Below are 27,728 nucleotides of genomic sequence, written 5' to 3'. Positions count from 1 at the left end.
AAAAAAAACACCTCAATTGCCGTCGAGTTGGACCCGACTCATAGTTACCCCTCTTTGGGTTTCTGAGGAGGTATCACTACAGAAGTAGATTGCCCAACTTTCCTCTAAGGCATAGTGATAAGACAAACAAGGTCTCCACTTTCCTTGAACTTACTTGTGTGTGTCTGTGTGTTTGTGTGTGTAAAAGAATAATAAATAAATGAAGAAGATAATAAAATAACTGATAAGTGCATAAAGAAAAGAGTAACGTGATAGTGATGAGGATAGGGAGTCTAATCTTGTTTTAACTCCAGCTACACTGAACCACTTGTAGTTCCTCCCAAGTGCCTTTCTTACCCATGTCTTTGCACATGCTATTTTCTTCTACTCTTTTTCTTCTTCTTTACCTGCCTAATTTCTGCTTGCCCTTCAGGTCACTGCTTAGATGTCATTTCCTCCAGGAAGCCTTCCTTGACAGCCTCCTCTGTGTCCCAGAAAATCTTATGGCTGCTTTATCAAACCACCAATCTCACTGTACTATAATTTTCTAGTTACTTTTCTGTTTCTTCTCAGCTGCCCTCTAAGCCAGTAGCTTTCAGATGTTTTAGCCATGGTCCAAAGTAAGAAATACATTTCACATTGTGATGCAGCACACACAAACACAAACATATTGTATATAGAAGTGAAACATATTTCACAAAACAATATTTAAGCTTACTACATGTGATTTTGTTGTTGTTGTTGTTAAGTGCTGTCAAGTTGTTTCCGACTCATAGCGACCCCATGCACAGCAGAACGAAACACTGCCCGATCCCGCACCAACCCCACAATCCCTGCTATACTTGAGCCCATCATCGCAGCCACCGTGTCAATCCATTTCGTTGAAGGCCTCCCCCTCTTTCGTCGACCCTCCATCCTACCAAGCATGACATCCTTCTCCAGGGAATGGTCCCTTCTTACAACATGACCAAAATAGGTGAGACGAAGTCTGGCCATTCTTGCTTCCAAGGAGCATTCTGGCTGCACTTCCTCCAGGACAGATCTGTTAGTTCTTTTAGCAGTCCATGGTACTTTCAGCATTCTCCGCCAGCACCACAACTCAAAAGCATCAACTCTTCTTCCGTCTTCCTTATTCATTGTCCAGCTCTCACATGCATACGAGGCAATTGGAAATATCATGGCTTGTGTCAGGCGCACCTTAGTCTTCAAGAAGATATCATTGCTCCTCAGCACTTGATACAGTTCCTTCGCAGTTGACTTTCCCAATGCTACACATCGTCTAATGTCCTGACTGCTACATGTGATACACACTGATATTTTAATTCTATTTCATTTTGGAGATAATGCTGCTTGTAGCCTACTAAGTTGACAAAAGTTTGGAAAGTTGAATTTTGAAAATCTTGCCCTAGACCAGGAGTCGACAGATTTTTTTTCTGTAAAGGACCAGAGAGTAAATGTTCTGCTTTGTAGGCCACTTGGTCTCTGTCACAACTACAGTACTCAAACTCTGCCATGTATCATGAAAGCAGTCATGGACAATAGATAAAGAAATGAGAGTGGCTCTGTTCCAACATGCTTTATTTCGGGACACTGTATTTGAATTTCACCTAATTTTCATATCATGAAATATTCCTTTTTTTTTTCCAACCAATTGAAAGATGTATAAAGTATTTATTCTTAGCTTGCAGGTCATACAAAATCAGCTGGTAGGATGGATTAGGCCAGAGGGTCACACTTTGCCAACCCCTGCCCTAGATGTTAAGTTTCATGGTGGCAGGGACTATCATCATTTTTCCCATCGTATCTATAAGGTGCAACACAAGGCCTTGTGCACATACAACCGATATTTGGTAAATGAATTAGTGAGAAGAATAATTTGTAAATGAAACATTTCTATTACAGAATGTTCTTGGAAGGAAAAAAAAAAGAGCAGTACAGCTAAACAAAATAAATAAATCTTTAGAAATCCCAGCTCTCAGAGATAACGATATCCTTTTCTGCTTTTATGTAGTAGGTGGCAGGAATAGAGGGAAAGGTTATTTTCTGGCTGAAGGAGCAATGAAAAGTTGTTTTCCCTCAATCCGTCAGGAACCTAGGTGTCCACTGTCTGGCTGTGGAAGGTGAAGCTGAGAAGAAAAGGGAGGAATGTGGAGAGGAACAGGGGAAAGGCGACTTGGTAAATGGCTATTGAGATTCTACCATGTGCACCTGGGTGTTGCCAAAGGTAACACGCTTGATGCTAACGAAAGGTTGGATATTTGAGTCCACAGAGAGACATCTTGGAAGAAAGGCCTGGCAATCCAATTCCAAGGAATCAGCCATTGTAAACCCTCTGGAGCACAGTTCTGCTCTGATACCCATGGGGTCACCATGCATCAGGGTTGATTCAACTGGCAACTGGTTTTTACCATGTGCCAAACTGAAGAGGAATAGCGCTGCATTCATCATCAAAAAGAACATTTCAAGAATAAAGAAAACAAAAATCCTCACAAATGGACCAATAGCAACATCACAATAAACAGAGAAAAGAACTGAAGTTGTCAGGGATTTCATTTTACTTGGATCCACAATCAATACCCATGGAAGCAGCAGTCAAGAAATGAGATGTATTGCACTGGGCAAATCTGCCGCAAAAGACCTTGAAGGTGTTGAGCAAAGATGTCACTTTGAAGATCAAGGGGCGCCATGGTCAACCACTTGGAAAGGGATCAGTGTGGGAGATTCTGGACAGAATGGGAGAGAAATGTGGAACAAAACTCAAAATCATGAAAAAGATCAGACATATCAGTCTGATAGAAACTGGTGAAACCCCTGAGACTATGGCTCCTAGTCATCCTTCAGGCCTGGAATTGAACGCACTCCCGTGGCTTCCAGCCAAACAATAGACAGCTATATAAGGTGAACATTTACACCAGTAGGTACAATCCTTAGAACAATCAACCATGGGAGATCAGAAGGGCAGCATTTGCACTGAAAGATAGCTCAGAGGCCAGGAATGCATAGAAAGAAGGACACAGGGAAAAGGTAAGCACAGGGAGGAAGTGGCAAGAGAGCCGTTACATTGTGGGGATTGCAGTCACTGTCATGGAACAAAATGTGTATGAACTGTTGATTGAATGGAAAATAAATCTGCTCTGTAAACTTTCAGCCAAGTCACAATTTAATAATAATAATAATAATAAAAAGACTCGAGTGCATCTGACTCAAGTCATGGTATTTTCAATTGCCTCACATGTGTGTGAAAGCTGGACAATGAATAGGGAAGACCAAAGAAGAGGTGATGCCTTTGAATTGTGTCGGTGAAGGATACCGAAAATACCATGGGCTGCCAGAAGAGCTAACAAATTTGTCCTGGAAGAAGTGCAGCTAAAATGCTCCTTAGAAGCAAGAATGGCCAGACTTCGTCTCCCCTACTTTGGTCATGTTGTGAGAAGGGACCATTCCCTGGAGAAGGACATCATGCTTGGTAAAGTGGAGGGTCAGTGAAAAAGGGGAAGACCCTCAATGAGATGGACTGACACAGTGGCTGCAACAATGGGCTCAAGCACAGCAAGGACTGTGAGGATGGTGCAGGACCAGGCAGTGTTTCATTCTGTTGTCACTATGAGTCAGAGCTGACTCAATGGCACCTAACGATAATAACAACAAGGCAGGCTAGACCTTCAGAGGTCGATGTAGTACTATCCTTTCCCAGTTTACAGCTGGAAGGACAGCAAGAGATTACAAGTGTGATAAAAGTCACCTAGAGTACATAACAAGGTGCCATGAGGGTCTAACTGGGGAGGGGGGCGGGTCAAACCTCATGTGGGGGTCAGGGAAGGCCTGCTTTCTCTAAAGAAGTGATGTTTAAGGCTGAGACCTGTAGGAATCAGTTGAGCTTCTTTGTTTAGAGGCGTCTGGCTCTAAACAAAGTAGAGAGAGGGCAGGAAGTGGCATGAGATCAGCCTACTGAGGTTGGCAGGAACCACATCAAAAAGGCCTTGTCATCTAGATCTAACTACCAGTTTACAGGAAATAAAGGAGACAGATGAACAAATTAAATAACACCGGGAGGAATAACCAGCTAGATCTGGAATGAGGAACATTCTACAGGACAAATTATTCCATTTTTCGTAGAATTAGTGGCATGACAATAAAATAGAAATAAAAGAAAGAGGGTTTTGTTACAGAATTAAAAAGACTTAAGAGATATAAAAACCCGAAGTAATGAATAGATCTTATTTACTTCTTAATTAGAGCAAACCCACTGTCAAAGACATCTTTGAGATAACTTGAATAAATTTGAATATGAACTGGATGTTATAAGGTATTAAAGAATTATTGTGAATTTTAGTGGGTGTGATAATGGTATGATGGTTATTATTCATTGTAGATGGTCCTTATTAGTCAAAGATGCCTATGGATGAGATGACAATGTCTGGGGTGTATATTTAAATACTCTGGGAAAAAAGTGGGAAGAGTGGCATCCCTCCCATGCACTCACTACTTCTCTGTGGGGTTTGATAATTCATTGCAACGGATTGATAATTCATTGTCATGTCTCTGCAGTCTCTCCAACAGAACTCACAGACAATACTCACAATTATAGGGTTTATCAAGATACAAGTCATTGATCAGGAAAGTGTTCCATGCCTCTCTGGCCCTAGGCCTCTCAGCCTGGCCTCTGCCCTGGTCAGGCAAGTGTTCAAAGCTCTTTTGGCTCCTGATGGGTACACCTAGATGAACCTCACTCCCCCAGCAAGCCTCCTGCCCAAAGGCACTCAGCCTTCCTGCTCTCTGTGCCGTCAAGCCTGCCGCTCTGCCTTGTGCCCCCTGGTCCACCGCTGCCACCTCTCAGCTGGTTGTGTCAGCCGAAAGTCTCAGCCAGCTTCATCTGCCACTTGTCTTTCTGCCAAGGAGGTCCAGCTTGGGGATCTCAGGTCCCTGGATGTGCTCCACTCCACGTCTGGCTCTTCTCTCTTGATGGCAGTGAGATTCCCCCCTTCTGCCACCGGGAGGGCTCACTTTAAGCCTGGCAGCATGGCAAACCTGACCAATCCCAAAGTCAGGGTTTCATATACCTTATTTGCATGGTCCCAGTCCCACAAAGATGCCAAGTACCTTATTTACATTACTAACAAGCTATCCAATCCCCTTGGTGGGCCACAAACATCTCACATTTGCATAGTTCCACCTACTAATCTGGTGGGAGTCACAAAAACCATAGCTAGAAGCGTCATACCAACCAATTCACTGCACCGCAAGTGCACACAATGTTGATAATCGTTGAAGCTGGGTGATGGCTATATGGAAATCAATTATGCTAAGACTCTGGGCTTTTGTGTATATTTGGAAATTTAGATAGTAAAATGTTTATAATAAAAGAGAATGACAGACACCATGCTAAAAAGCCATACTTTAATAATAATTTATGAGTGGATGCATAGATACTCAATCTGAACAGAGGTGGGAAGGAAAATGGGACTATACCTACAAATACACATAGGTTTGGCAGAGGCTATGTATCCCTATGTATTTACATGTGCTGTGAATATATCCATGAAAGTAGAAGAGCATACAGGAGACTAAGTTATGAAACCGTGTTAGCCGTAACCAAACACCTTGAGGGAATTAAAAAAAAAAAAAAAGCTATACTAAGGAGTCTAAGTGATTTAAAAAAATGTTTTGAAATAATTTTAGATTTACAGATGAGTGCTCTCATATGCTCTTGAACCACTTTCCACTGTTACGTCTTATATAACCATGGTGTGTTTATAAAAACCAAGGAACTAGCATTGCTACAATACAATCAGCTAAACTACAGACTTATTTGGAGTTCTCTAGTTTTTCTGTTGCAGGATCCAATCCAGGAATAACACCTCGTGGTTCCTTGTCATGTCTCTGTAGTCTCCTCCAACCTGACAATTTCGTGGTCTTTCCTCGCCTTTCATGACTCTGACACTATTGAAGAATGGTCATCAGGTATTTTGTAGATTGTTCCATAATTTGGATTGTCTGTGCTTTCTTGTGGTTACACTGAGGATATGGCTTCTGGGGAAGTGTACCACAAAGGCGATGTGGCCCTCTCACCACTGCACATCAGGGGGTACATGATGCCAGCATGAGTTATCACTTATCATTAACCTCCATCACTTGGTTAAGGTCGTGTTTGCCAGGTTTCTCCACTGTTTTTTTTTTTTTTCCTTGCAATAGTTTGTTCATTAAGCCCAGGCCACACTCAAGAGGATTTTAAGAGCTGAGGAAGTCACCAAAGAGTTTTAATCAGTCAGGTGCTCCACTGCATTGAGAAGTAATGTGTCCAAATGTCTGTTTTAGAAATACATAGGTTCCAATGTGGAGATGAGATAAGGTGCAGACTACACAGGACTAGAAATAATAAGCTGTTAGATTTAATAAACTTTAAGACACCGACTCAGCAGAAGTTGGTTGTTATTGGATATGAGGGATGAGAGCCATGGAGTCAAGGATGGCTGCCAAGTTTCTAACTTCCACAGCTGGTGTCTGGGGCCTTTCACTGAAGTTAAACCAAGGGGTCTGTGTGCCCCTAGGAGGTTGTGTGAGATATTCCTGTTACCTTAGTGAGCAGCCCCTCTGTGCTTCTATCCTTGGAGTGGGTTCCTGAGGGTTACTGCAGCTGGAAAATGGCTTGTCAACATATACACTGAGAGAGGTTTGGGATTACCAAGGAGGGTCAGAGTCCCAAGCAAGAGAGCGGACAGCATCAGAGGGACCGAAAGGGGCAGAAGGAATGTAAAACCAGTTGCTATAAACTGGATTCCAACTTTCGGCAATGTCGTGTGTGTCAGAGTGGAACCGGGTTCCATAAGGTCTTCAGTGGCTAATTTTTGGGAAGCAGATAGTCAGGCCTTCCAAGGTGCCTCTGGGTGGACTCCTTAACCATTTGCATCTCCCAGGTACTTGGAGGGTGGTAAAGTATCCCTAAGTCCTTGGCTTCCTCATCATCACCTCCTAGTTTAGTAACCTGATTTTGAGCATATGATCCAAAGAGATCGCTGGGTGGTGCAAACGGTTAGGCGCTTGACTGCTATGCAACAGACTCTTAGCTGAAAGGCTGGCAGTTAGAACTCATTTAGAGTCGCCTCAGAAAGCAGGCTTGGCGCTCTGCCTCCAAGGTTCATAGCTTTGAAAACTCCCCGGAACAGTATCTACTCAGCACACACCGGGTCACCAGGAATAGAATCAGCTCCACAATTAACAACAGAAATCAGTTCAGTGACTCAGTGATTTCAAACAAGTCATTTTATTTACCTTTTCATGTTCCACCAACCAGTCCTCCCGTTCGGCCTTGAGGTTTTCCATTTCCTCCTTTGAACTAACGTGTGTTGGGGGAGGAGGTGGCCGGCTAGCATCTCAGAACTCATCTCCGCCTGCGCGCCCACCGCCCAGGCTTCTTCTCTCCTCGGCGCCTTCGGGCGGGAGCGGGAGGAGCCGCAGGAGTTGGTGCGCGGGCCGCGGGACCCGGCGCCGGGCGAGCCCCACTCCCTTGCGTGGGCTTGTAGACCAGGTGGAAGATGAAGGCATTGCAGTACCTGAGGAAGGGGATGGACGCGGTCAGGGGGCGGGGCCAGGAGGGTCGGGATGCCCAAGGGGCGGGGCTTGTGGGGGCCCTGTGTTCCAGGCTGGGCTTGGAGCTTGTTGTTGTTGTTGTTATGTGCCATCCAGTCAGACTGACTCATAGCAACCCCTCTTTAGGTTTCCGAGGCGGTATCACTATGGAAGTAGATTGCCCAACCTTCCTTGCGAGGAATGGCTGGTGGGTTTGAACCAGCCTTCTGGTTAGAAGTCAAGTGCTAAGGCACTATGCTACCAGAGCTCCTGGGCTTGGGGCTAGCCTAGCTAAAAAGGGTTGTTGTTATATGCCCTGGAGTCTGACGTGACTCATAGCGACCCCTCCTTGGGTTTCCAGGTGGTATTGAAACAGAGTAAAGTCAAACTATTTCCCCTACCCTAGTTAATTAGAACAGATAGGACTCTGATGGGAATAGATAAGTAAACATAATTACCCTCTACTATTTCCCCACCCTGATTGGAGACAGATGAGTAAAAATGATAAGCTCAGTTCCTTAAGAACTGAATGGAAAAAAAAAAAAAAAATTCTTTCCTGCTATTTCCTTAGGCACAAGTAATAAATGTGTTAATGTGTCTTAGGAAACAACCTGAAAATTAACTCTGCTCCTCAGACATGCACAATGGGACAGAGAGGAACAAAGTTACTGGGAACTAACACTCTTCCCTCGGCCTAAGCCCCAATCAGCTGATGACAGGAAGCCAGTGTGACTCATCTGGTTCCTGCACTGGCTCAAAACTCCACTGTCTCTTTAAACCGAGGCAGCGAAGGAATTTCAGCCAATCGTCAACCATCTCATGCCCAAATGCCTGAAATTTTTATGAATATGTATAACCCTCTCTTCTAAAACCTACAAAACTGTAATTCGATGGAGTTTTGGGGAGTCAGACCTGGGTATGGGTACCCCTGACTCCTTGCATTGCCGCTTTGCAATAAATAATTTTCTCTCCTCTTAATCACTCAGTGTGTAAACTGTTTTGGCCTGACTGCACACCAGGCAGGGACCCATGTTTGGTCCTATTTCATTATCAGTACAGAAGTAGGATTGCCCGACCTTCCGAGGAGTGGCTGGTGAGTTTGAACTGCCAGCCTTCTGGTTAGCAGTCCAGTGCCTTGGACACTATGCTACCAGAGCTGCTAGCTAAAGAGTAGCTGGGTCCTTTTTGGGAGTGGGGCGAGGTATCAGAAGACTCTGTGGCTGGATCTAAAGAAGAATATGCTGAGAAGTTGTTGAAACCAAGGGTGGTGGTGGCAAATCATGGGGTAAGAAAAATCGAGTGGTAGAGATGGGACGAGGAGGGTCCCAAGGGCAGAGACAGAAGTGGGCCTTTTAGGATGCGGAGAAGTTAAGGCTCAGGGAGGAAGTAGGAAGGGTTGCGGGTCCTCACCAGGGCATGCAGTTGTCTGCTGCTCTGAGGCGAAAAGGGGAGCGGAAAGGGTTGGGCTGTGGAGGGCTGGTGCCCCCTCCTGTGGCCACTGCCATGATCTGGTCGTCCATCATGCAGCCGTACTCACTACTCTCGGTGAAGAAGGCCGGCACTCGGAGGGACTGCAGGTGGGGCGGAGCGGCAGAGACGTTCTCTGAGGCTCCTTCCCCCAGGGACCTACAGGCAACTAGGGTGGCTGATAGGGCTGGAAACGGAGGCCCCAGAACCCAGATGGGGAAGAGGCACAACACAGACACAGAGGGACAAGAGGATCCGTGAGCGCTCCCCTACCCAGGTCTGTGGACCAGATGATGGGTAAGAGGAGAGAGGCCAGGGACTCAGGAAGAGGAGAAGCTGGACAGGAGGTGACAGAAATTCCCCTTTGCCCCCATCCCTCACCTGTAACCGAGGCAGAGAGCTCAGCCAAGTGTCCTTGAGAGCAAACCCGGAGTTAAATCCTGCAGGAGGAGAGGAGAAAGAAGCTGGCTCCCCAGGTCGACTTCTCCCCCGCTTTCCCTACCTGCCCCCGGGCCCCAGGCTCTCACCGATAACCAGGTCTGGCTTGGGCCCCTGAAGCACGTGGTAGGGCCGTGCTGACACCTTGATCTGCAGGTTCCTGCGGCCCCCCTTCTCCTTAGTCCCAGAGCTGAGCCGGGCTGATAGCCCAGAACCAGTGCGGACAGACACTTCAGGCTCATCCTGGGGGCCGGGGGCGGGAGGGGACGCCACTGGCAGTCAGGGTACCGCAGGCTTCTCTCCAGGCAGTATGGCAGTGGGGAGAAGTGGTCAGGAGGACAGTAGGGAGATCCGGACTGAAGAGCAGGGCCCCCCTCAGCCCTTACCCTCTGAAGGGTAAAATGCTGCTGGTCATTCTCAGGGGGCAGGTCGTCACCCACAAATTGCAGTTCCAGGGCCACATGGGGAAGCAGGACCAAAAGCTCCTGCAGGACAGAGGCGGACAGACCTGGGTTCCACCCTGCATCTGCCTCCGCACACCCCAACGCCCAGCCTCTAGGCCTGATGGGACGTACCCAGAATACCATGACGAGATCAAACTCCTTCCCAGCCTCCACCACGTGGATCTTCAGGGACTGTTTGTTCTGGATGTTGAGCTCAGGGACTGGGTGAGAAGCCAACTCTTAAAAGACATGGGTTCCCTCCCTTCTGTCTCCCAACTCCCCCTGCTCCATCCATTCCCCTGCCTCTCCTCCCCGCTTTGGCTGTCCTTACAGGACTGGGGCACCAGGTGGGTGATGACGTAGTACACAGTCAGTGGGTAGGTGAGAAGCACAGCCATGGGGCAGTCCAAGTTGAGACCTCGCCACTGGTAGTAATCTTGCCAGGAGCCTGGGGAGAGTGGGTTACAGGGGGACCTGGCTCCAGCCCCAGATCTCAACTCCTCCAGACTAATAGTCCCCTAGGCTTCTAGCCCTCCAGCTCCTGTTGCTTTCCCTAGTTCCTTCAGGGTCCCTCCAGCTCACCAAAGAGACTCTTGGGTGGATCTGGGGGCGCAGAAGGCATCAAAGTAGGCCCATCCCCCTGGAGAAGCTGGTAGGGATCTCCTGAGAGGATGAAAGGAAGGGGTGGGGCATGGTGTCAGTAAGATCTCCCCCACCTGACCCACCCCCCCTCTTCCTTCCAAAGGAGCTGTGCCCCCTGGGAGGGGGCCTGGAGTTGTAACAAGAGGAATGGGGGTTTGCCTGGGGAGGGGGTTTCTAAGTGGGGTAGGAAGGAATGAATCTTTTCAGAGTTGGGAGAAAGCCTGTAGTGGCCCTGGAAGATGTGTGTGTGTGGGGGTATTTGTATACATGTGGAGGGCTTATCTAGACTTTCGTCCAGACTGAGGGGCCCATGCCTGAAGAGAGGGCCCATGCACCACTGAGAAGGCTGAGGGATGGTGTGTTGCTCCTGGGGTGTCTGGGCACGCCGGGGCCTGGAATCAGCATGCTGAGCTGGGTCCAGTAGCCGCGAGTGAGGCCCCGGGAGGCCAGGAAGGCCTCCTTATTAAAAGTTTCACTGGTCACCTCTGGAGAAGGAGGATGGAGGAGTTGAGGGCCTGGGGGCTAGGACCACAGACTTTAGCTCTCCTCTGCCTCCCCTCAAGGACCCTGTCTCTGAGTCTTGTTCTAGTCAGGGAGGGAACATTCCTGAGTAGCTACAATGTACCAGGCACTGAGCCCGCATAATCCTTATAACAATTCTATGGGTTTTAACATTTATTTTGTTCTCATTTTGCAGATGAGGAAACCGAGGCTCAGAGAAAGAAAGTGATTGGTATAAGCTCACAATGCCAGTTGGTAGTGAAGCTGGGGAGGGAGGGAGAATTTGAATCTCTATCCCTGCATCCTCTGAGCTCTCTCAGGAACCCTGGCACTAAATCCTCAGCCCCAGAGACCCTGTCTCCAGCCCCAGGGATCTAGCCCAAGCTCTAAACATAATGCCAGGTCCTTATTCCAGGGATCTAGACCCCTGCCCCCAGCACATGGACTTCTATACCAGGACTCTGTTCTCTTCCCTAAGTATCCAGGCCCCAGTCTCAAAGACCTGGTCCCAGCCTTCCCCCACCCAACACCCTGACCTCCAGATGGTACCTGCTGTGTAGGTGAAAGGCAAGGTTGCCAGCTCTCCTGCCCGCTCCATGAAGGCTGCAAGCCTCGGGCACCAGAATCGGTGGCTTACATCATCTGGGCATCGCCGCCAGTCGGCCAGGAGACAAGCTTCTCCGCAGTACAAGACGGCACGACACTGGGGGCTGGGAGAGGTGGGGTGGTGGGCACCTAGTGCTACTCTGTAGGTTCTTTGTTTCCTATCAGCCCTGAAGCTGCCCATCTGTCTGTCAGTCTGTCTGTATACTCTGTAACAGCTGGCTTGTTCGTTGTTTTCTTGTCCCCGTGGTCTCATCCTCCTGCCCCTTGCTTTGTCTGCTGGGTCCCCCACCAGCCTACTTCCTCTTCACTGGCCTGAGTGTGGGGGTCCTCTTCCCTCTCACTCCCGTCTTTGCAGGCTGCTCACCAGGGTGTCAGCTTCACCTCAAAGCTGTGCTTGTGACAAACATGGCAGGTTCGAGCCCGAAGGGAGGCAAAGGTGAAACCTGGCCGGGGGCCCCACGTCCGCATCGGAGCTTTGGCTAACTGCACTCCCACCCTGGGGACCAGGCTCTTCAGCTCTCTGGATGGGGATGGAGATGGCGTCAGGCTAGGGGCTCAGGAGTCCAGGGCCCCAGGCCCCCCGCCCTCAGATGCCAGATTTCTCTACCGGTGGAGCTGGGTGTCTCCCACAGTAAGCTGTCGGGGCTTTCGGGGGTCCCCAGATCCCATGGGGCAGGCCATGCTGTGGCAGAGGAGAGCGTAGGCCCGAGAAGCCAGGTTCTCTATTCCTGAGCCCCGGCCTGTACTCCCCCGGGCTCCATTCATTAGGAGGTCAATGCCCAAGATGGTGCCATGTTCATCTGTCACCAGTAAGAGGCAGGAAACATGCAGGGGGGCGGCCTCTGGGGAAAGAGGGACAAGTCGGGGGGCAAAGATGGTCAGGGTCAGAGTTCCAATTTTAAAAGCCTACAGAAGCTAGGCAAGTAGGCAAGTAACCTATGTGAGTAAAGGGGACTAAGTGAAGAGGGTATGCCCCATCAAAGGGGGACAGCTGCTATGAAGTACCAGCACTTGCTGCCATGTAGAAATGCAGGCCAACTGTCAGAACTTTACATTTTTCTTGAGTTGTTGTTGTTAAGTGCCGTCAAGTCGTTTCCGACTCATAGCGACCCCATGCACAGCAGAACGAAACACTGCCCGATCCCGCGCCAGCCCCACAATCCCTGCTATACTTGAGCTCATCATTGCAGCCACCATAGCAATCCATCTTGTTGAAGGCCTCCCCTTCTTTCGTCGACCCTCCACCCTACCAAGCATGACATCCTTCTCCAGGGAATGGTCCCTTCTTACAACATGACCAAAATAGGTGAGACGAAGTCTGGCCATTCTTGCTTTCTTGAGAGAAAGTGTAAATGCAGATTTTTGAATTTCTTTTCCCTTTCAATGTTCAAATGTTGGCTCAAATTAAAAAAAAAAAAACACTGTGAAAACACCTCCTGAAGACCATCAGTTCGCGACTCCGGGTCGGCTTCTATGGAGTTCTTCTGGTGGTGTAGTGGATAAGGCATTTGGCTACTAGCCAGAAGGTCAGTGGTTCAAACCCACCAGCCACTCCGTGGGAGAAAGATGGGGCAATCTACTTCTGTCAAGATTCACACTAATGGAAGTCACTATAAGTTGGAATTGACGCAATGGCAGTGAGTTTGGTTTGGTTGATTTTGGGCTGGGTTCTGGGGGCTGGGAGAGGGCTCTGGAACAGGGAACATGGCTGGACAGAAGGTGGAGCAGGGCAAGCCCTCAGATCTTACCACTTCTCAGTCCCTTCCTCTTCTCAGGCCTCGTTTTGTCCTCTGCCCTGTCCTCTCTGCAGCCATCCTTACAGATTCCTGCCTCCTGCTCAGTGTCCTCTGGCTCTCCTGGAGGGCTTGCTTCCTGCGGGGACTCTCTGCTGGCAGTGGCTGGGTCCCCATCCTCCTCTGGTTTCATCTTCTCTGGGTCTGCACCCTCATCCTCCCCTTTCTCCTCCCCTTCCTCCCCATCCTCCAGGCTGACAAGGCTGACATAGGGGCTCAGGTCTTGCAGATGGAGTGGGAGCTCCTCTCCTAAGAGACGGGCAACCCCTAGGCCTGATCCAGGACCTGGTTCTGCCCTTTGTCCCAGGCTGATGCCCACAGTATGGTTGGGCAAGACATGGAGCACCCAAAGGGCAGGGTCCTGGGGCAGCCTTCTGATTTGAGCCTCCAGCTGTCTCCAACGGCCCTCAGAGCTGGCTCCCACAACCCCACGATCTGCCACAAACTTGCGAAACCAGCCAAAGAGGAGGGCAGTGAAATCCAGGAACTCATCCCGGTATCCAGACACAAACTCCATGACTCCGGAGGCCTGGATCCAGACTGAGCAGAGGAAGGGGAATATATGGTGAGGGAGGGGGTGATGGGGAGAGAGTTTGGGGCTAGGTCGTGAGCAGGTGAGGGGTCAGGTCTGAGAGTCGCTTGGGGAGGAATCTGTGGATGAATGTTGGAAGCTGAGAATAGGGTTTCAGGGCTGAGGATGGGAGTTCAGGCACTAGACTAGGGGTTAGGCTTGAAAGTGGGAGATCAGGGTTGAGGACGAGTACTCAAGCCTCAAAATTTGGGGGCTCAAAATTTTAGGATTCAAATCCTCAAAAGTGAGGTTTGAATTGAGGATGGAAGATGGTTGGTTAATCCTTCAGGAAGGGTCTTTCTGGGAAGGAAGAATTTGGACAGTCTGTGGAGTTTGGGAGGCGGCAATGGGTCGAGGTATCCCCTCGGCTTGGCTCGGTTTGGCTGAGGCCTTGGTACAGCTAGCCCCTACCCTCGGGCGCCCCAGGACTCCGGTACCTGCAGCCGCCACCACTTTTCGAAGGTAAATAGCACGGGGAAAAGCAGTCGTGACGTCAGGGCGGCCCGCGCCTCCGGCCGGCCCCTCGTGGGCGCGCGCATGCTGCGTTCGGGTCACTGTCCTGACCCGGGAGTTAGCAGTGGGTTTGGGCGAGGCTCGCGTCCAGACGCCCTAAAGCCGCCTTGGGACTACATTCCGCGGCGGCGGAAGCGGGCAGCAGGGCAGCAGGGCAGGGAAGCGAAACCGTCTTGGAGGAGTTTAGGTCCAGCGCCTCCTCCATTTCGCAGCTCCCGCGGACCGGCCGGGGACGGACGGGCGGGGGGCGGGCGGCTGGAGGGGGCCCCCTGCACCGGGGCGGCCCGGCTGGGCCACTGCCAGCCTGCTTCTCCTCGCTCGGCCGCTTGGGTTTCCTTTCGCTTTCTTCAGACGTTCCTGGCTGCGCCTCCGCGAAGGCTCGGTGCCGGCGCGGGGTCGCAGGGCAGGGCGCTCCGCCCCCGGGGATTTCCAGGCGGCAGAGGCTGGCGAGCAGCGCGAGCCTGTTCAGACCGTGGGGAGCCGGGGACCAGCGGTCGTGACCTCCGGCCGCTCCTTCCGCCTGGACTCGGCGCCCGCTGCCAAGCAAAGGGAGGAGGAGAAAGCCATTGGGAAACCAGCCAGGCATCTCGCGCCAGGAGCCGGTCGGCGGGGAGTCGGACGGTGCGTCCCCTAAACCCTCCTGCGCGCGGAGATGTGGCGGCGCACGGGACCTCCGTCTCGCGCGCTCCTACTCCTCCTGCTGGCGTCCCTGACTTTGCCAGGTTGGTCAGGCGTCGGTCTGGGGGGTGGGAGGGTGCGGGGTGGGGTTCGAGGGGAGTGTAAGAGGGGACGCTAGGGCCACGGGATTGAGTTGGGAGTCAGGCGCACTAGGGTCACCAAGGTAGCAAAGGGAGGGTCAGCTGCCAGTTGCGAGGGCTTGGGCAGAGCCACCTGGGGCCGGGTAGGATGATGGAGTCTCGGGATATGTGATGCGTGGGTTGAACCTGAGAGTCTGGCCCGGGAGTCTAGGGGTGAGGCTGAAATGAGGCAGTGAGTTGGAAGCTAAGTAATAGCTGGGGGAGCCTCGTGGCCTGGGAACTTGTGCTGACCACCTGTGTCCTGCTCAGGCAATGGTAACCAGGGCAGTGTCATTGGAAGTTGTCACTGCGATCATGTAATTTCTACCCCCCTACCAACGGGACGCAGGGAGCATATGCGAAAACACCTGAAAGGCTACCAGCGCTGTCCACCCTTTGTCAGGTAATCTCACTCATCCCTTGGAGGCAGTGTCTGTGTATGCCCTCCCTCCTGGGTACCTCTAGGACCCTCTTCTGGTCAGAGCTAAACTCCTTGTGGGCAGATCTAGTCCCCTCTGTTATATCGGGCCCAATTTCCCACACACTCATTTCCCTGTCCCACCTACATAGGGACTTCCCAGTCTCAGCAAAAATGGCTCTTTCTTAGTGGTGACTTCATGCTTTTGGAATGAGGAAGGAACAGGGAGGAAGGAGCCATTAGCTGAGACCAGGTCTTTCTTCTGTAGGTTCCAGCTGCATTCTCGGACTGTGTGTGGGGGCAGCACCCAGCTGTGGGTTCTGGAGTTGATGAGCTGCTTTGATCACAAAAGTGAGTAGCTCTCCTTCTCATTGCCAGCCTCTGCCTCCAGGGTTCAGCCTGACTCCACCTTCAATTTTCTTTGAATCACCTCTTTGTCTTGTGACACTTCACTTTCTCAGAACCTTCTGACACTGGCCAAAATACCTTCTAAGTCCCTGTTTACCAAACTTCACACACAACCACATACATGATTTTTGCTAATTCCTTTTACCACTAGTGCTATTATTTACTTAATATTTTTCTTGAAATCAGGTCAATACTTTTGCTTTGAACATTTTATTATGAACATTTAAAGACATAGAAAAATGGAAAGAATTGCACAGTAATATCCATATTTCTAGATTCTATATTAACATTTTACTAAACTTGCTTTATTGCACTTCCATCTCTCTACTCATTTCTCTGCCCATCATCATTTCATTTTATTTTTTGATGCATTTAAAAATGAATTGCAAGCATCACTGTATTTCATCACAAAACACTTAAGTATATATATTATTAACTGGAGTTCAATATTTTATGATTCCTTTTTTCTTTTGAGATGAAGTTTACATGCAATGAAATGAATAAATTTTAAATATGCGTAAGTCACTTTTGAAAAACTTAAATAACAACTTGTCCTAAGCATTCTAAAAACCAAACCCACTGCCATGGAGTTGATTCTGACTTACAGTGACCCCATAGGGTTTCCAAGGCTGTAAATCTTAACGAAAATAGACTGCCTCATCTTCTTCCCACAGAGCAACTGGTAGGTTTGAACTGCTGACTCTTCTGGTTAGCAGCCAAATGTCTTACTCACTGTGCCACCAGTGCTAAGCATTAACATCCATGAAATCACAAATTTGATGTGCCAGAATAGACATCTAGAATAAATAACTCACTGCCGTCAAGTCAAATCCTACTCATAGCGACCCCTCCTTGGGTTTCCGAGGCAGTATCACTACAGAAGTAGATTGCCCAACCTTCCTTCCGAGGAGTGGCTGGTGGGTTTGAACCGCCAGCCTTCTGGTTAGCAGTCAAATGCCTTAGGCACTATGCCACCAGAGCTCCCTCTAGAATAAATACACAACCATTAAAATACAAAATATTCTTTTATGTTCCACCAGAAGTCTACCACATCTCACAGCCTCGGTGGGTATGTGTGCATACTACCCTTTGGACTACACAGACCTATCTCATTTAATTCCCACAGCAATCTGGCCCTTGGTACTAAAGTGATTCCCACTTTACAGCTGAAAGAAATGAGTTCCAGACTTTTGAGACAAGCACAGCTACTTTGTAGCAGAGCTAGAGTTCAAACTCAGATCTCCTGACTTCTTAGTTCAGAAGGATCACTTGTTCTTGGTTCATGGTTATTCTGTTCGTAGTTCAGTCCTGTGGTTTGCTGACTTGTCCCTTACCTTTCTCTTCTACTTGCCTTCACTTGTCCACTTGATGCTCTCTGACCCACTACCCTTCCTTCTGTTTGCTTCCTCACCTTGTTCCCTGGTTATCTCTGATTCCTTTCTTCTTACTTCTTCAGAATGTGGATATGTCTCCGTGAAGAATTCAGCTCTCCAAAAGCATTTACCTCCCCTCAGCACTGAGGTTCCTGAGCCCACAAAGGGGACTTCAGACGTGGGCACCTCTGCCCGGATGTATCTGCCACCCACTCTGCTGTCTACCCAGCTGCCCACCCTTCCAGCAGCAGCACCGTCTTTGGACAGAAGTCTCACCCCCTTCAACGAAACCACCACTCCCACTGTGGGCCACAGTCTGGCGGCTGGGCCTGAGGCTGGGCAGAACCAGAAGCAGTTGGAAGACCGTGTGGGTCCCCCAGGTGGGAATTCAGCCATGGTTGCGGTGCTGTCCCTCCTGGCCACCGTCTTCATTCTCACTGGAGTCCTCCTCTACGTGCTGTGCAAGAGGAGGAGGGAACAGTCAAAACAGTACTGCCCAGGTAAACTGGACCTCTGCACTCCGCCCCCAGGAGGCCAGAGTCTCCCTGTCAGGGGCCGTCCCAGTAGCTCCCGGGTGGCTGAAGACCTGCCTAGTCAGACAGATACAGGCTGGCTTCCTTATGGACCATAGGCCTTGGAAGATAGGTCAGCTAGAAACTAGAGTGTAGGAGGGACGGCACTGTGGGCCCAGAGACCAGCGCTTGCAGCAGTATTTAGGAGAAAACGGCTGCTAAAGCAGGCTAGTTGGAGATGAAGTTGTGGAGAAAATTGGGCCGTTCACTCAATTCATACATCTTTATTGAGCATCTGCTGTGCACCAGAAGGAGCCCTGGTGGTGCAGTGATAAATGCTCGGCTACTAACTGAAAGGTCATTGGTTCAAACCCACCAGCCACTCCACAGGAGAAAGACGTGGCAGTTTGCTTCTATGAAGATTTACAGCCACAAAAACCCAAGGGGGCAGTTCTACTTTGTGTGTGCTGTAGTGTCGCTGAGTCAGGACAGACTCGACGGCAGTGGGTTTTTGGTTTACTGTACACCAGGTCGTGGGGTTAAGGTCCTGGAGTCCGATTCCCCAGTTCAAGTGATGCCCCCCACCCCCTGTCCAGCCCCTTTGAGTTCAGAGCTCATCTCAACTTCTTTGTCCCTTCCAGATCTGCAGCTCCATTACATACCGGTGGCATCAGGCTCCTAACACCTAATCCAGACTCTCACAAGAATGGAAGCTCCGAGGGCAAACTGTGCTTTATTCAATACAATGTGTACTTGAAAAATGCTGTGCATAGAAATCATGTATTTTCGTTCATGTTTAATTAATGATTAACCAACTGCTGCCCTCTCTCAGACACCCCCCTTTTTTGTAAAATAAAGTGTTACTCTGTAAAACCCCTTTTACACTGTAGTAGTACCTAGGACAAATTCTGTATGTGTTTATTAAACTACTAAAAATTATTTTTCTGATTATCAGCCGTTCTTTCTGTAGACATTGGCCTCAGGGCCCTGCCCTTCTCCCATGATTCCTGGCTTTGGCTTCTGCTGATGGCTCCCTCTTGTTCCAAATCTCTCCTCACATCATACCAGCTGTTCCTCCCCAAACCCAGCCCTTTTCCCTTCCCTCTCCTGGGCCCCACAGCAACGGCTCCGCTTTTCCCACCTTCCTTCCCTCAATGCTGTGCTGCCGACACCATACAGGCTGCTTTCGCTTCCACAATCCCTCCCATGCCCCAGTGACAGTCTCATCTTCTTGTTTTGATTACTTTTATTACTAAATTCCTTAGTTCTTGTTTTGTTTTTCCTCATGAAGAACAATGTGACTTTGCTGGGCCAAGTCTGTGGGAAGCCTGGGCCAGGGACAGGCAGTGTCTGAGAAGGGGGCTGAGTGAGTCTCTCCCTGCATCTGAGCTCGTTGGTGGCAGTCTCGTGAAGTGCCACGCAGGCGTTCCTTGCGAGAGGAGGCAGAGTGCAGTGGTGGTCTCAGGCTTGCCACCCTTCCTCCTGTTTCAGTACACTGTGACCAGCAAGACACGTCGACATCAGCTTGTGCGCCTCACCCCTTCAGGGCTCCAGGCCTGGGTACAGGTGCTGGTCTCCTTCCATGTTTTGCTTCACCTGCTTGGCCTAGTTTTCCAGCATCTGCTCACAGGTGTGGGCCACATCACTGAGCTTGAGGCGGGCGTAGTCCACTCGCTTCAGGGCCATCTGACAATCTTTTCTTGAAGAGTAGCTGGAGCCCTCATGGGGCTGCCCTGTGGCCACCTACAGGACAGTTAGAATCATCAATGGGGCACCCTCTCCCTAACCTAGCCCCCCTCAGACAGGCTGTAAGGGAACATGCTTTTACAAGGGCGAATATGGCTAGCTCATTTCTGCTTGCTAAGTCACTATTATGTACCACTTGCTACAGTGGGCTTGGAGGTCTGGGTCCCTGGCATTGAGATACCCTTGTTCACCTGGGTCATAAAAACCCCTGCCTCCCCCTGGGGGGCACAGAGAAACCAAGTAGCACTGCCACCACCCACAGGCCAGCTTCAGTCAGAAAGGCCTTAACAAACTCCTGTATTACCATCACGAACTTGCCAGCCTCCTCCTCCAGTCTCACGGCACCTTAGGCAAATTTCAAGCCCAGGCAATTGGCAAGCCAGCCAGGAGACCAAAGACATGGCTGATAAAGGAGATGCATCTGTCAGGGGCAATCTCAGGGGCCAGCGACCTCCATGTGGGGAGATCTGGCCCATATACACCTACCAGGGGAACTCCTGGGTTCGCGTGCATCACCGGGTGAGTACAGGAACGCCCTGAAAATGCCAAGTGGCACGACACGGTTGTGGAAAAGCACATGCTTTCATAAGTGTGGGAAAGAGGGACTAGAGGTGGCGTTCAGCAAAATAGTAGCTGCTCAGGGTGGTCTGACTAGCCACTGATGCCCAAGTAGCCATGAAATTGTATGTAAGAGCACTTGGGGGGAACTATAGTTAGAAAAGGATGGTGACAGTGTGTGGGGCCACAGCTGATGTTCTAAATAGCTGCTTCTGTGTATAGCTAGGATTGCGCAAACAGGGTGAATAGCTAGGATTGCACAAACAGAGGGAGGAAGAAGCGGCAGCTTGAGGACAGGAGCAGCAAGTTACAGCACAGAGTGTAAGTGAGGAAGTCCTGCTGCCCGCCTGCTGGCCCGCTGCAGCCTCCCCTCTGTAGGCTGGAGCCCCAGCCCCTCTCTGGCTTCAGGCTGCGAGGGCAGCAAGAACTAGCAGCGGGAAGGGAGAGTGGGTGCCAGGAGGAGATGGCCAGACTGGGTCGGCTCCCGCGTGTGCTGTGTGCTGTGTGGAGAAGCTGCCTGCCCACGCTCTGCTTTCCCTCCACCCCCCCACCCGGCTTCTCCCCTTGCTCACAGGGCAGCACCACGTTGATGTCTGCGGCCAGAGTCAGTAACAGGAGCTTAACTCCGGCTGTGGCAGGGCCAGACAGTGGATTCTCTGCTGTAGAAATGAAAGCAAGGCCCTTATGGGTGGCCTCACCCTCTGGCACTATCTATATGTGGCTTGGAGCTTGGAGCAGCCGACGTGGGTGAAACAGAGGGCTAGAGGGGTGTTAGCCGTGGGAAAAGAAAAACAGGCTGTCAGCTGTCTGACAGCCCCTTGAAAATAACCCAAGAACAGATGTGGGTGGACTTCCCCATGAGGAAGTGCCCCGTGCCTCCTGGTCAACCCTCTCAGTCCCTAGGGACTAGGGGGTGGGAGCTGAGGTCACCTGCAGGAGGACCAAAGGCCCATGCAGAAGTCACAATACATTGGTCAAAGACAAACGAGCATCAGTTTGGTTAACACAGGGGCAGGACGTACCTTTATTGTTGGAAACCCTGAGAGGTTTCAAGGTCCCCCTCTTGGCAACTGATACTCTAAACTCACTGCCATCAAGTCGGATTCGACTCATAGTGACCCATTCTTGGGTTTCTGAGGCAGCATTACTATGGAAGTAGATCGCCAACCTTCCTTCCGAAGAGTGGCTGGTGGGTTTGAACCGCCAGCCTTCTGGTTAGCAGTCACGTGCCTTAGGCACTACGCCACCAGAGCTTCTAACTGATGTTGTTGTTGTTGTTATTTGCCGTCAAGTCAGACCCGATTCAAAGCGACCCCTCCTTGGGTTTCCAAGGTGGTATCACTACGGAAGTAGATTGCCCAACCTTCCTTCTGAGGAGTGGCTGGTGGGTTTGAACCGCCACCTTCTGGTTAGCAGTCAAGTGCCTTAGGCAGTATGCTACCCAGAGCTCCTGATATTCTAAGGGTGAGAAATTCCAATTATAGGTAAAAATGGTGAAAGGGGTGTCAAACATAATGTCTCTGTTATAAACCATTAGTGATGACATGGTATTGTTGCTAGGAACCTGTTTTCTTTCCCTGCTACTGTCCGTTGGCTTCATTACCTTGATGACATCATGTTAACTGCTGAAGATGTTTCTCTGTTACAAGATTGTTTAGATGCTCTAATCACTCACCTACAGGGCAGAGGATGGGCCATGACTCCCTAAAAGGTGCAAGGGCTGGGAACATTAGTAAAATTTCTAGGGGTTGTCTGGTTGGGTAATACCTGTTTGTTACCTGAAGCCAAAGTCAATAAGGTACGAGCTTAAACTCTAACTCACTGCCATCGAGTCAGATCCGACTCACAGCGACCCCTCCTTGGGTTTCTAAGGTGGTATCACTACAGAAGTAGGTTGCCCAGTCTTCCTTCCAAGGAGTGGCTGGTGGGTTTGAACTGCCAGCCTCCTGGTTAGCAGTCAAATGCCTTAGGCACTACACCACCAGAGCTTCCTAAGGTACAAGCTCACTCCACCCCAAAGACACTAGAAGAAATGCAGGCCTTTGTGGGTCTTTTGGGGTATTAGAGAGTATTTATACCCCACTTAGCTCAGTGTCTGAGACCACTCTATCAACTGGTAAAAATGAGTGCGTCATGGGACTGGGACAAAGAACAGCACCAAGCTTTTGAGAAAGCGAAGTGCTGGCTGCACAATGGAAGCCCTGAGCACAGTATGGGAACAGCTACGTATCAAGACGATACATCCCCCCACCCCGCACGGGCTGGGGTGCTGCTGGAGCCACCTCCCCTCTGCGCTGAGAGGAGGAAGGCCCACTGCCAGCAGACCGCCTGGTCCACAGATGGCTCTAGCCGCAGGATGTAAAACTGGCTCAGGATAAAGCAACCAGTGAGTCAAATTAAAGGCTGTGTGGATGGTTAGCAATCATGAGCCCTGGCCCTTAACCCTTTGTACAGACAGTTGGTAAGCAGCCTATGGGTTAACCATGTGAACTGGCCAGTGGCATATGTTGTTGTTATGTGCCGTTGAGTCGGACCCAACTCATAGCAACCCCTCCTTGAGTTTCCGAGGCAGTATCACTATGGAAGTAGATTGCCCCATCTTCCTTCCGAGGAGTGGCTGGTGGGTTTGAACCGCCAGCCTTCTGGTTAGCAGTCAAGTGCCTTAGGCACTATGCTGCCAGAGCCCCCGGCCAGTGGTATGTGGAGCAATGGATGGTAATGGACAAGGTTCTGTGGGGGAAATCCCTGTTGCAAGACATTTAGAATCACTTCCAACCCTCAGACGCTGACCTGTGTTTCATGTAACAACCCATTCACCTCTTTCCCTTCCAGGGAACCAAGAAGTAGGTGCTACATAGCACAGGTTAGAATGGTGCATCCAGAAGGGGAAGCTGCCCACGGGGCTCACCAGAAAAACAGGCACCATAGTGTCTGCGTTGGCTGGAAAACAGCCGGAGGCAGGCAAAGCAGTAAAGCATAGTGCTTTGTAAAGTATAGTGATTTGGTGGCTGCTGTACAAAACTGCCCCATGTGCTTATGCCAGTGCCCGAGTCATCTACTGCCCCAGGATCCTGGAGAGACACATAAGGGACTGGCAGGTAGATTACCAGACAAGGCTTCTTTGGCAGAGTAGACTAAGTTGATGCCCGAGGCTCTGAGGTTAATAAATTTGGCCCCCACTAGAGCTTTAGCCTCCACATGCCAGGCTGGGAGCCCTTTGTGATCCTCTAACCATGATACAAGTGACATCACAGGCCCCTGAAGTCCATCTACCCAGGAGGTTGCCAGAGCAAAGCAGTATGGTTTTCTGAATGCCTCAGGACCTGGTGTGGGGATGGAGAACCATATATTGGTGCTTCATCCCTTTGGATATGGAGGAACCCACCATCCTGCTGCATGGAGGTCCTCAACAGTCATGCTTTACCTGTACCGGAACAATGGCTACAGTGTGAGGGATGGAAGTGGGTTGCCTTTAGTGACATACAGCAAAATGGGTGACTTTACTCATAACCCCTCAGGTGGCCTCCCCAGGGCAGCACAGATGGTACCCTCAGGGAAAATGCCCACAGCAGCTGCTGTTCTCACCACCCCAGGTGAGGCACAGGCATGATCCAAGTAGAAGGGTAAAAGTTATTCCTTTTGGTATGCACTAAATACCTGTCTTTCCAACCATGGGTATGTCCTACTCCGCTTTCTTCCTTTCAGGGCTGCCAATGTCTTTCTAGAGTAGGCCAACAGCTTTGCTGCAGTCCACCACAGAAACAGCTGTTGTGTTTGTGGCCAGCTCCCTTCTCAAGCACTGAAACTTGGAGCCTCTGGCTGGAACTGATTGGGCAGCCACAGGAGATATATCAGGGCATGTTTGAGCCTCTGTGTAATGGGGGTTAACAGGAGAGGAGGGGGCACAACCTTTCTTTTTCCGAGACCCAGACTGTTGCAGAAAACCACGTCGTGGTAAGAGACCGCAACACCTCCTGGCTGTGGCCACGAGAGGGAGTTTACCACCTCTGGGACGGTTTAGGTTGGGTGGTGCTCCTGCAAGTGTGCACCTCTGTCTGTTTTGAGCCAAGTAAAGCTCTGTAGGTTCCGTCTCCCTCCAAGTCCCCCTCCTAAATAGTGGGCTGGACTCCTGTGTTCTACTGCCAATGGGTGATAGCGCTGAATGGCTGCAAAATCACAGGAGTGTACCTGGTTCCTAATGGCACTTGATGGCTGTGTGGCCACTACTTGTGGCCCTGGTTACTGTGTGATTGGATAGAGTGCTGCATCTTGGGGTTCTACAAGCAGAACCATCAGGAAGCTATACCAAAACCTCTGAATTACCCTGTGGTAAAAGCCAAGGGGACTAAGGGCAGTGTTTTCCACTAGTGTTTTGCCTTTTAACTGTTTTTGTTCCTTCCCTTTGTAGCCAGAGGACAAACTGAAGCTCTGCCTAATTTGACTAAACAGGCCCTGAATGATAGCAGGGAAAGCTTGTGGCTTAGCTTCTGTTAATCTCATTCATAAAATGGAGGTGACAAAAATTACATCCTCGAACAGTTGTAAGAAGCCCTGGCCACAGAGGTTAAGAGCTCAGCTGGTAACCGAACTGGGTGCTTTGGACCCACCCAGTGGCTCCGCTGGGGAACGACCTGGTGATGTGCTTTGGTAAAGATCACAGGCTAGAAAACCCTATTGAGCTCTTCTACTCTGTCAACATGGGGTCACGATGAGTTGAAAAATCGACTGGTGGCATCTAACAACAGCTGCTGTGGAGTCTATGGGTGGAGATCTGAAAGGTGGACTCCAGAGGCTCCTTAGAAGACAACCCTGGTGATCTGCTTCTGAAAGGTCATAGTTTTCAAAACGCTATGGAGTCCTCCATGCTATGGTGTTGCCATGAGTCTGAATAGACTTAGCAGCAACTAACAACAAAGATTTGCACGGTTACATAACATAGTGCTGTGTCTGGCACAGCGTTAAGAATTTAGTAAATGGTGGTAGCTGTTGAACCCTCTCAATCCTGTCCTTTTTCTCTAGACTTAGGCATTTGGGGTCTCATGCCACAGTCAGGCCAAGTTTCTAAAGGCAAATCCTGTGCCTCTGGCATTTTTTGCATGCCCCCTCCCAGGCACTTTCCCGGTCCGCTGACTAATGAGATGCAATCCAGTGATACAGGCAGGGCGGCCTTTAATCTTCTCCTTTGAAAGGAAGAGACCGACCTGGTAAACGAGGGGTCTTGCTTCGTTATCCGGTCCAATTAGGCGTGAGGCCAGCTTGGGAAGCCTGGCCCTCCCCTAGCTCCCTAGGCCAAAGCTCCATCTCGGACTACAAACGTAGTCCTGAGAGCCAGGGCCTGCTCCTACCACTTCCCTCACCTACCCACCTGCGTGAGATAGCGGATCTGAGCCGACAGCTCTGCCTCCACATGTTGGACTGAAGCTGTGAAGGCCGCCGCCTGCCGGTCCAGGAGCCGCTCATTGGTTTTTTCCTTGGACAGTTCCAGGATCACGTTACCTGCCGGGGGCGGAGAAAGGACTGAACTACCGGAAGACTGCCAGTTAGCCCCACCCCAAAGCCAGTCCCTCCCGCCCCTCCAACCTCCCTACACATTAGGTGCTCCAGCGCTCAGGACCTCTCCCGACCATGGCTCCTAGTCACTGATCGGTACATGTGCAAGCCGCTCAGCCTCGCTCTTCCTCCCTGCCGTCTGCTCGTCGCATTCCAAACCTGCATTTTGAAGGATGGCGCCGATTTCTCGCTCGATGTCTTCCAGAGCGCGTAATCTCTCGTTTGCCAGGCTGCAGGTAGCCATTATCACTCTGGGAATCCTCCACCGGCCTTTCTCCTTTTGCGAAATAATGACGCTTGAGCACGGAAGTGGCTGTAGGTGGGCGCCTGCGCATAGTGCTCGCTAGCTGGCACTGTAATTCCCAGGATGCTCGGCGCAGTTTTATTTATTTTTTTTTTTCGGGGGGGGGGGGTGGTCCACCTGGTGAACTACAACTCCCAGGCTCTCCTGCGTTTGGTCGGGTCTTCCGGGACCAGATGTGTGGTTAGAGGCTGTATTGAAATACTCCTCCGCCCGAAGCCATTCGAGCTTGTCAACCTCCAGGACACTATCTTGTGTTCTTTACTTAATTTCTTCTACAAGAATTTATTAAGTCTCTGGTGGGTACTAGATGATGACAGTGGAAGCTTTGGGGTAGTCTAGACTGGATAATTTTGCCCGCCCAGCTCTGCCATAGTCAGGGCCTGGGGAAAGCTCGTCTTGGTGAGTGTTATATTATTCACCCTAGCTTTTTCCCCGACCACGAACCCAGTTGAAACAGATTATCCATCTATCTATCTATTTTTTAAAATTTTTATTGTGGTGAAAGCATACACAAGACATTCGCCAACATAACCACGTCCACATTTACAACTCAGGGACATTGATGACATTTTTCATGTGGTGCCACCATTATTGCTATCATATACCCAAATATCCCACCACTTATCAGTGTATTCTTCAATACCAGATCCTTCCAGCCTTTGTCCCTTTCTATTTTTGGTTATTATGTGTTGGGCTCTGAGGATGCAAAGTTGAATGAAATAGACTCTCATGTGACAGTGGAATAGATAGATGGTTTGATAGAGATATGCTTAGAGTGTGCGGCTAGGAGCACAGAGAAGGGGCCCGTAACTCTGCTCAGAAAAAAGATTCTTGGAGAAAGTGCCGCTTGAACTGAATCTTAAAGGGTTAGCTAGGTGGATGAAAGGTTGAAGTGGAAAAGGGAAACAGCATGGACAGTACCATGGTGCTGTGAAGGGGCCTAGCTCATTGGGGTGTAGCAAGGGCTTCTCTTGGACTAGAGTGAATGTGGTGGTGGTTAGGTAGGACAGTGTTGAGTCTGGAGGATGAGCCAGATCAGGAAGAGGCTTGCAAATTAAGTAATTTGGATTGTATTCTGAGACATCGGAAGCCTTTGAAGTATTTTGGGAAGTGTATTATGACCAGATTTAATTTTCTGGAAAGATGACTCTTTCTCTGTGTGTGTGTGTGTGTTTAATTTTTATTGGGATTTAGGTGAAAGTTGACAGAGCAAATTCATTTTCCATACACCAGTTCATCACATTTTGTTTCATGACATTGACTGCAATTCCCCACAGTGTAACAGCTCTCTTCCCACTTCCTCCATGTAGTTACCTCTTTCTTGTGTCATTCTCTCCCATGTACTCCTGCCCTACCTCCCCCCACCCCCCACCATCTCCCTGTCCAAACACTGCCCTTCTGTTCTCCCAAGATTGATCGATCCATTGGTCCAAGGAGTGTATCTATCTGATGTAAATGTTCACCCCATATGCCTCTCTGTTGTTTGCCTAGAAGCCACAGGAGTGAGTTCATTTCCAGACCTGAAGGGTAACTAGGGGCCGCA

General features: G+C 50.0%; 3 protein-coding genes across 3 annotated transcripts; 1 reads left to right on the top strand and 2 right to left on the bottom strand.

Annotated features, from left to right (window-relative positions):
• Positions 1-7,357: 7,357 nt before the first annotated feature.
• Positions 7,358-13,952, bottom strand: ZMYND15 (zinc finger MYND-type containing 15). Its single transcript, XM_007952326.1, has 13 exons — positions 13,391-13,952; positions 12,250-12,484; positions 12,007-12,162; positions 11,586-11,746; positions 10,871-11,020; positions 10,476-10,556; positions 10,225-10,341; positions 10,026-10,114; positions 9,837-9,935; positions 9,540-9,693; positions 9,394-9,452; positions 8,956-9,116; positions 7,358-7,529 (listed from the first exon to the last, which is right to left on the bottom strand). Exons 1-13 carry the CDS (start codon positions 13,950-13,952, stop codon positions 7,358-7,360), a joined length of 2,196 nt encoding a protein of 731 aa, XP_007950517.1.
• Positions 13,953-15,171: 1,219 nt separating this feature from the next.
• On the top strand, positions 15,172-18,709 carry CXCL16 (C-X-C motif chemokine ligand 16). The gene is made up of 5 exons (XM_007952359.1): positions 15,172-15,241; positions 15,587-15,719; positions 16,003-16,085; positions 17,599-18,015; positions 18,669-18,709. Exons 1-5 carry the CDS (start codon positions 15,172-15,174, stop codon positions 18,707-18,709), a joined length of 744 nt encoding a protein of 247 aa, XP_007950550.1.
• Positions 18,710-19,632: 923 nt separating this feature from the next.
• Positions 19,633-26,125, bottom strand: MED11 (mediator complex subunit 11). Its single transcript, XM_007952324.2, has 3 exons — positions 26,041-26,125; positions 25,697-25,827; positions 19,633-19,770 (listed from the first exon to the last, which is right to left on the bottom strand). Exons 1-3 carry the CDS (start codon positions 26,123-26,125, stop codon positions 19,633-19,635), a joined length of 354 nt encoding a protein of 117 aa, XP_007950515.1.
• Between the last annotated feature and the right edge of the window lie 1,603 nt (positions 26,126-27,728).

Source organism: Orycteropus afer, unplaced genomic scaffold (assembly GCF_000298275.1).
Source record: "Orycteropus afer afer isolate SDZICR_OR568_19922 unplaced genomic scaffold, OryAfe1.0 scaffold00330, whole genome shotgun sequence".
NCBI classification, from domain to species: domain Eukaryota; kingdom Metazoa; phylum Chordata; class Mammalia; order Tubulidentata; family Orycteropodidae; genus Orycteropus; species Orycteropus afer.
This window is presented reverse-complemented; position numbering and strand designations above follow the sequence as displayed.

Coding starts and splice junctions, on each gene's coding strand:
- MED11 (XM_007952324.2), bottom strand. CDS start 26,125: ATGGCTACCTGCAGCCTGGCAAACGAGAGATTACGCGCTCTGGAAGAC. Junction 25,828..26,040: donor CGCCATCCTTCAAAATGCAG/GTTTGGAATGCG, acceptor CGCCCCCGGCAG/GTAACGTGATCCTGGAACTG. Junction 19,771..25,696: donor AGATCCGCTATCTCACGCAG/GTGGGTAGGTGA, acceptor ACTGTCCTGTAG/GTGGCCACAGGGCAGCCCCA.
- CXCL16 (XM_007952359.1), top strand. CDS start 15,172: ATGTGGCGGCGCACGGGACCTCCGTCTCGCGCGCTCCTACTCCTCCTG. Junction 15,242..15,586: donor GGCGTCCCTGACTTTGCCAG/GTTGGTCAGGCG, acceptor TGTCCTGCTCAG/GCAATGGTAACCAGGGCAGT. Junction 16,086..17,598: donor GAGCTGCTTTGATCACAAAA/GTGAGTAGCTCT, acceptor TTACTTCTTCAG/AATGTGGATATGTCTCCGTG.
- ZMYND15 (XM_007952326.1), bottom strand. CDS start 13,952: ATGGAGTTTGTGTCTGGATACCGGGATGAGTTCCTGGATTTCACTGCC. Junction 10,115..10,224: donor CCACCTGGTGCCCCAGTCCT/GTAAGGACAGCC, acceptor CTTCTCACCCAG/TCCCTGAGCTCAACATCCAG. Junction 7,530..8,955: donor GCAGACAACTGCATGCCCTG/GTGAGGACCCGC, acceptor CCCCTTCCTCAG/GTACTGCAATGCCTTCATCT.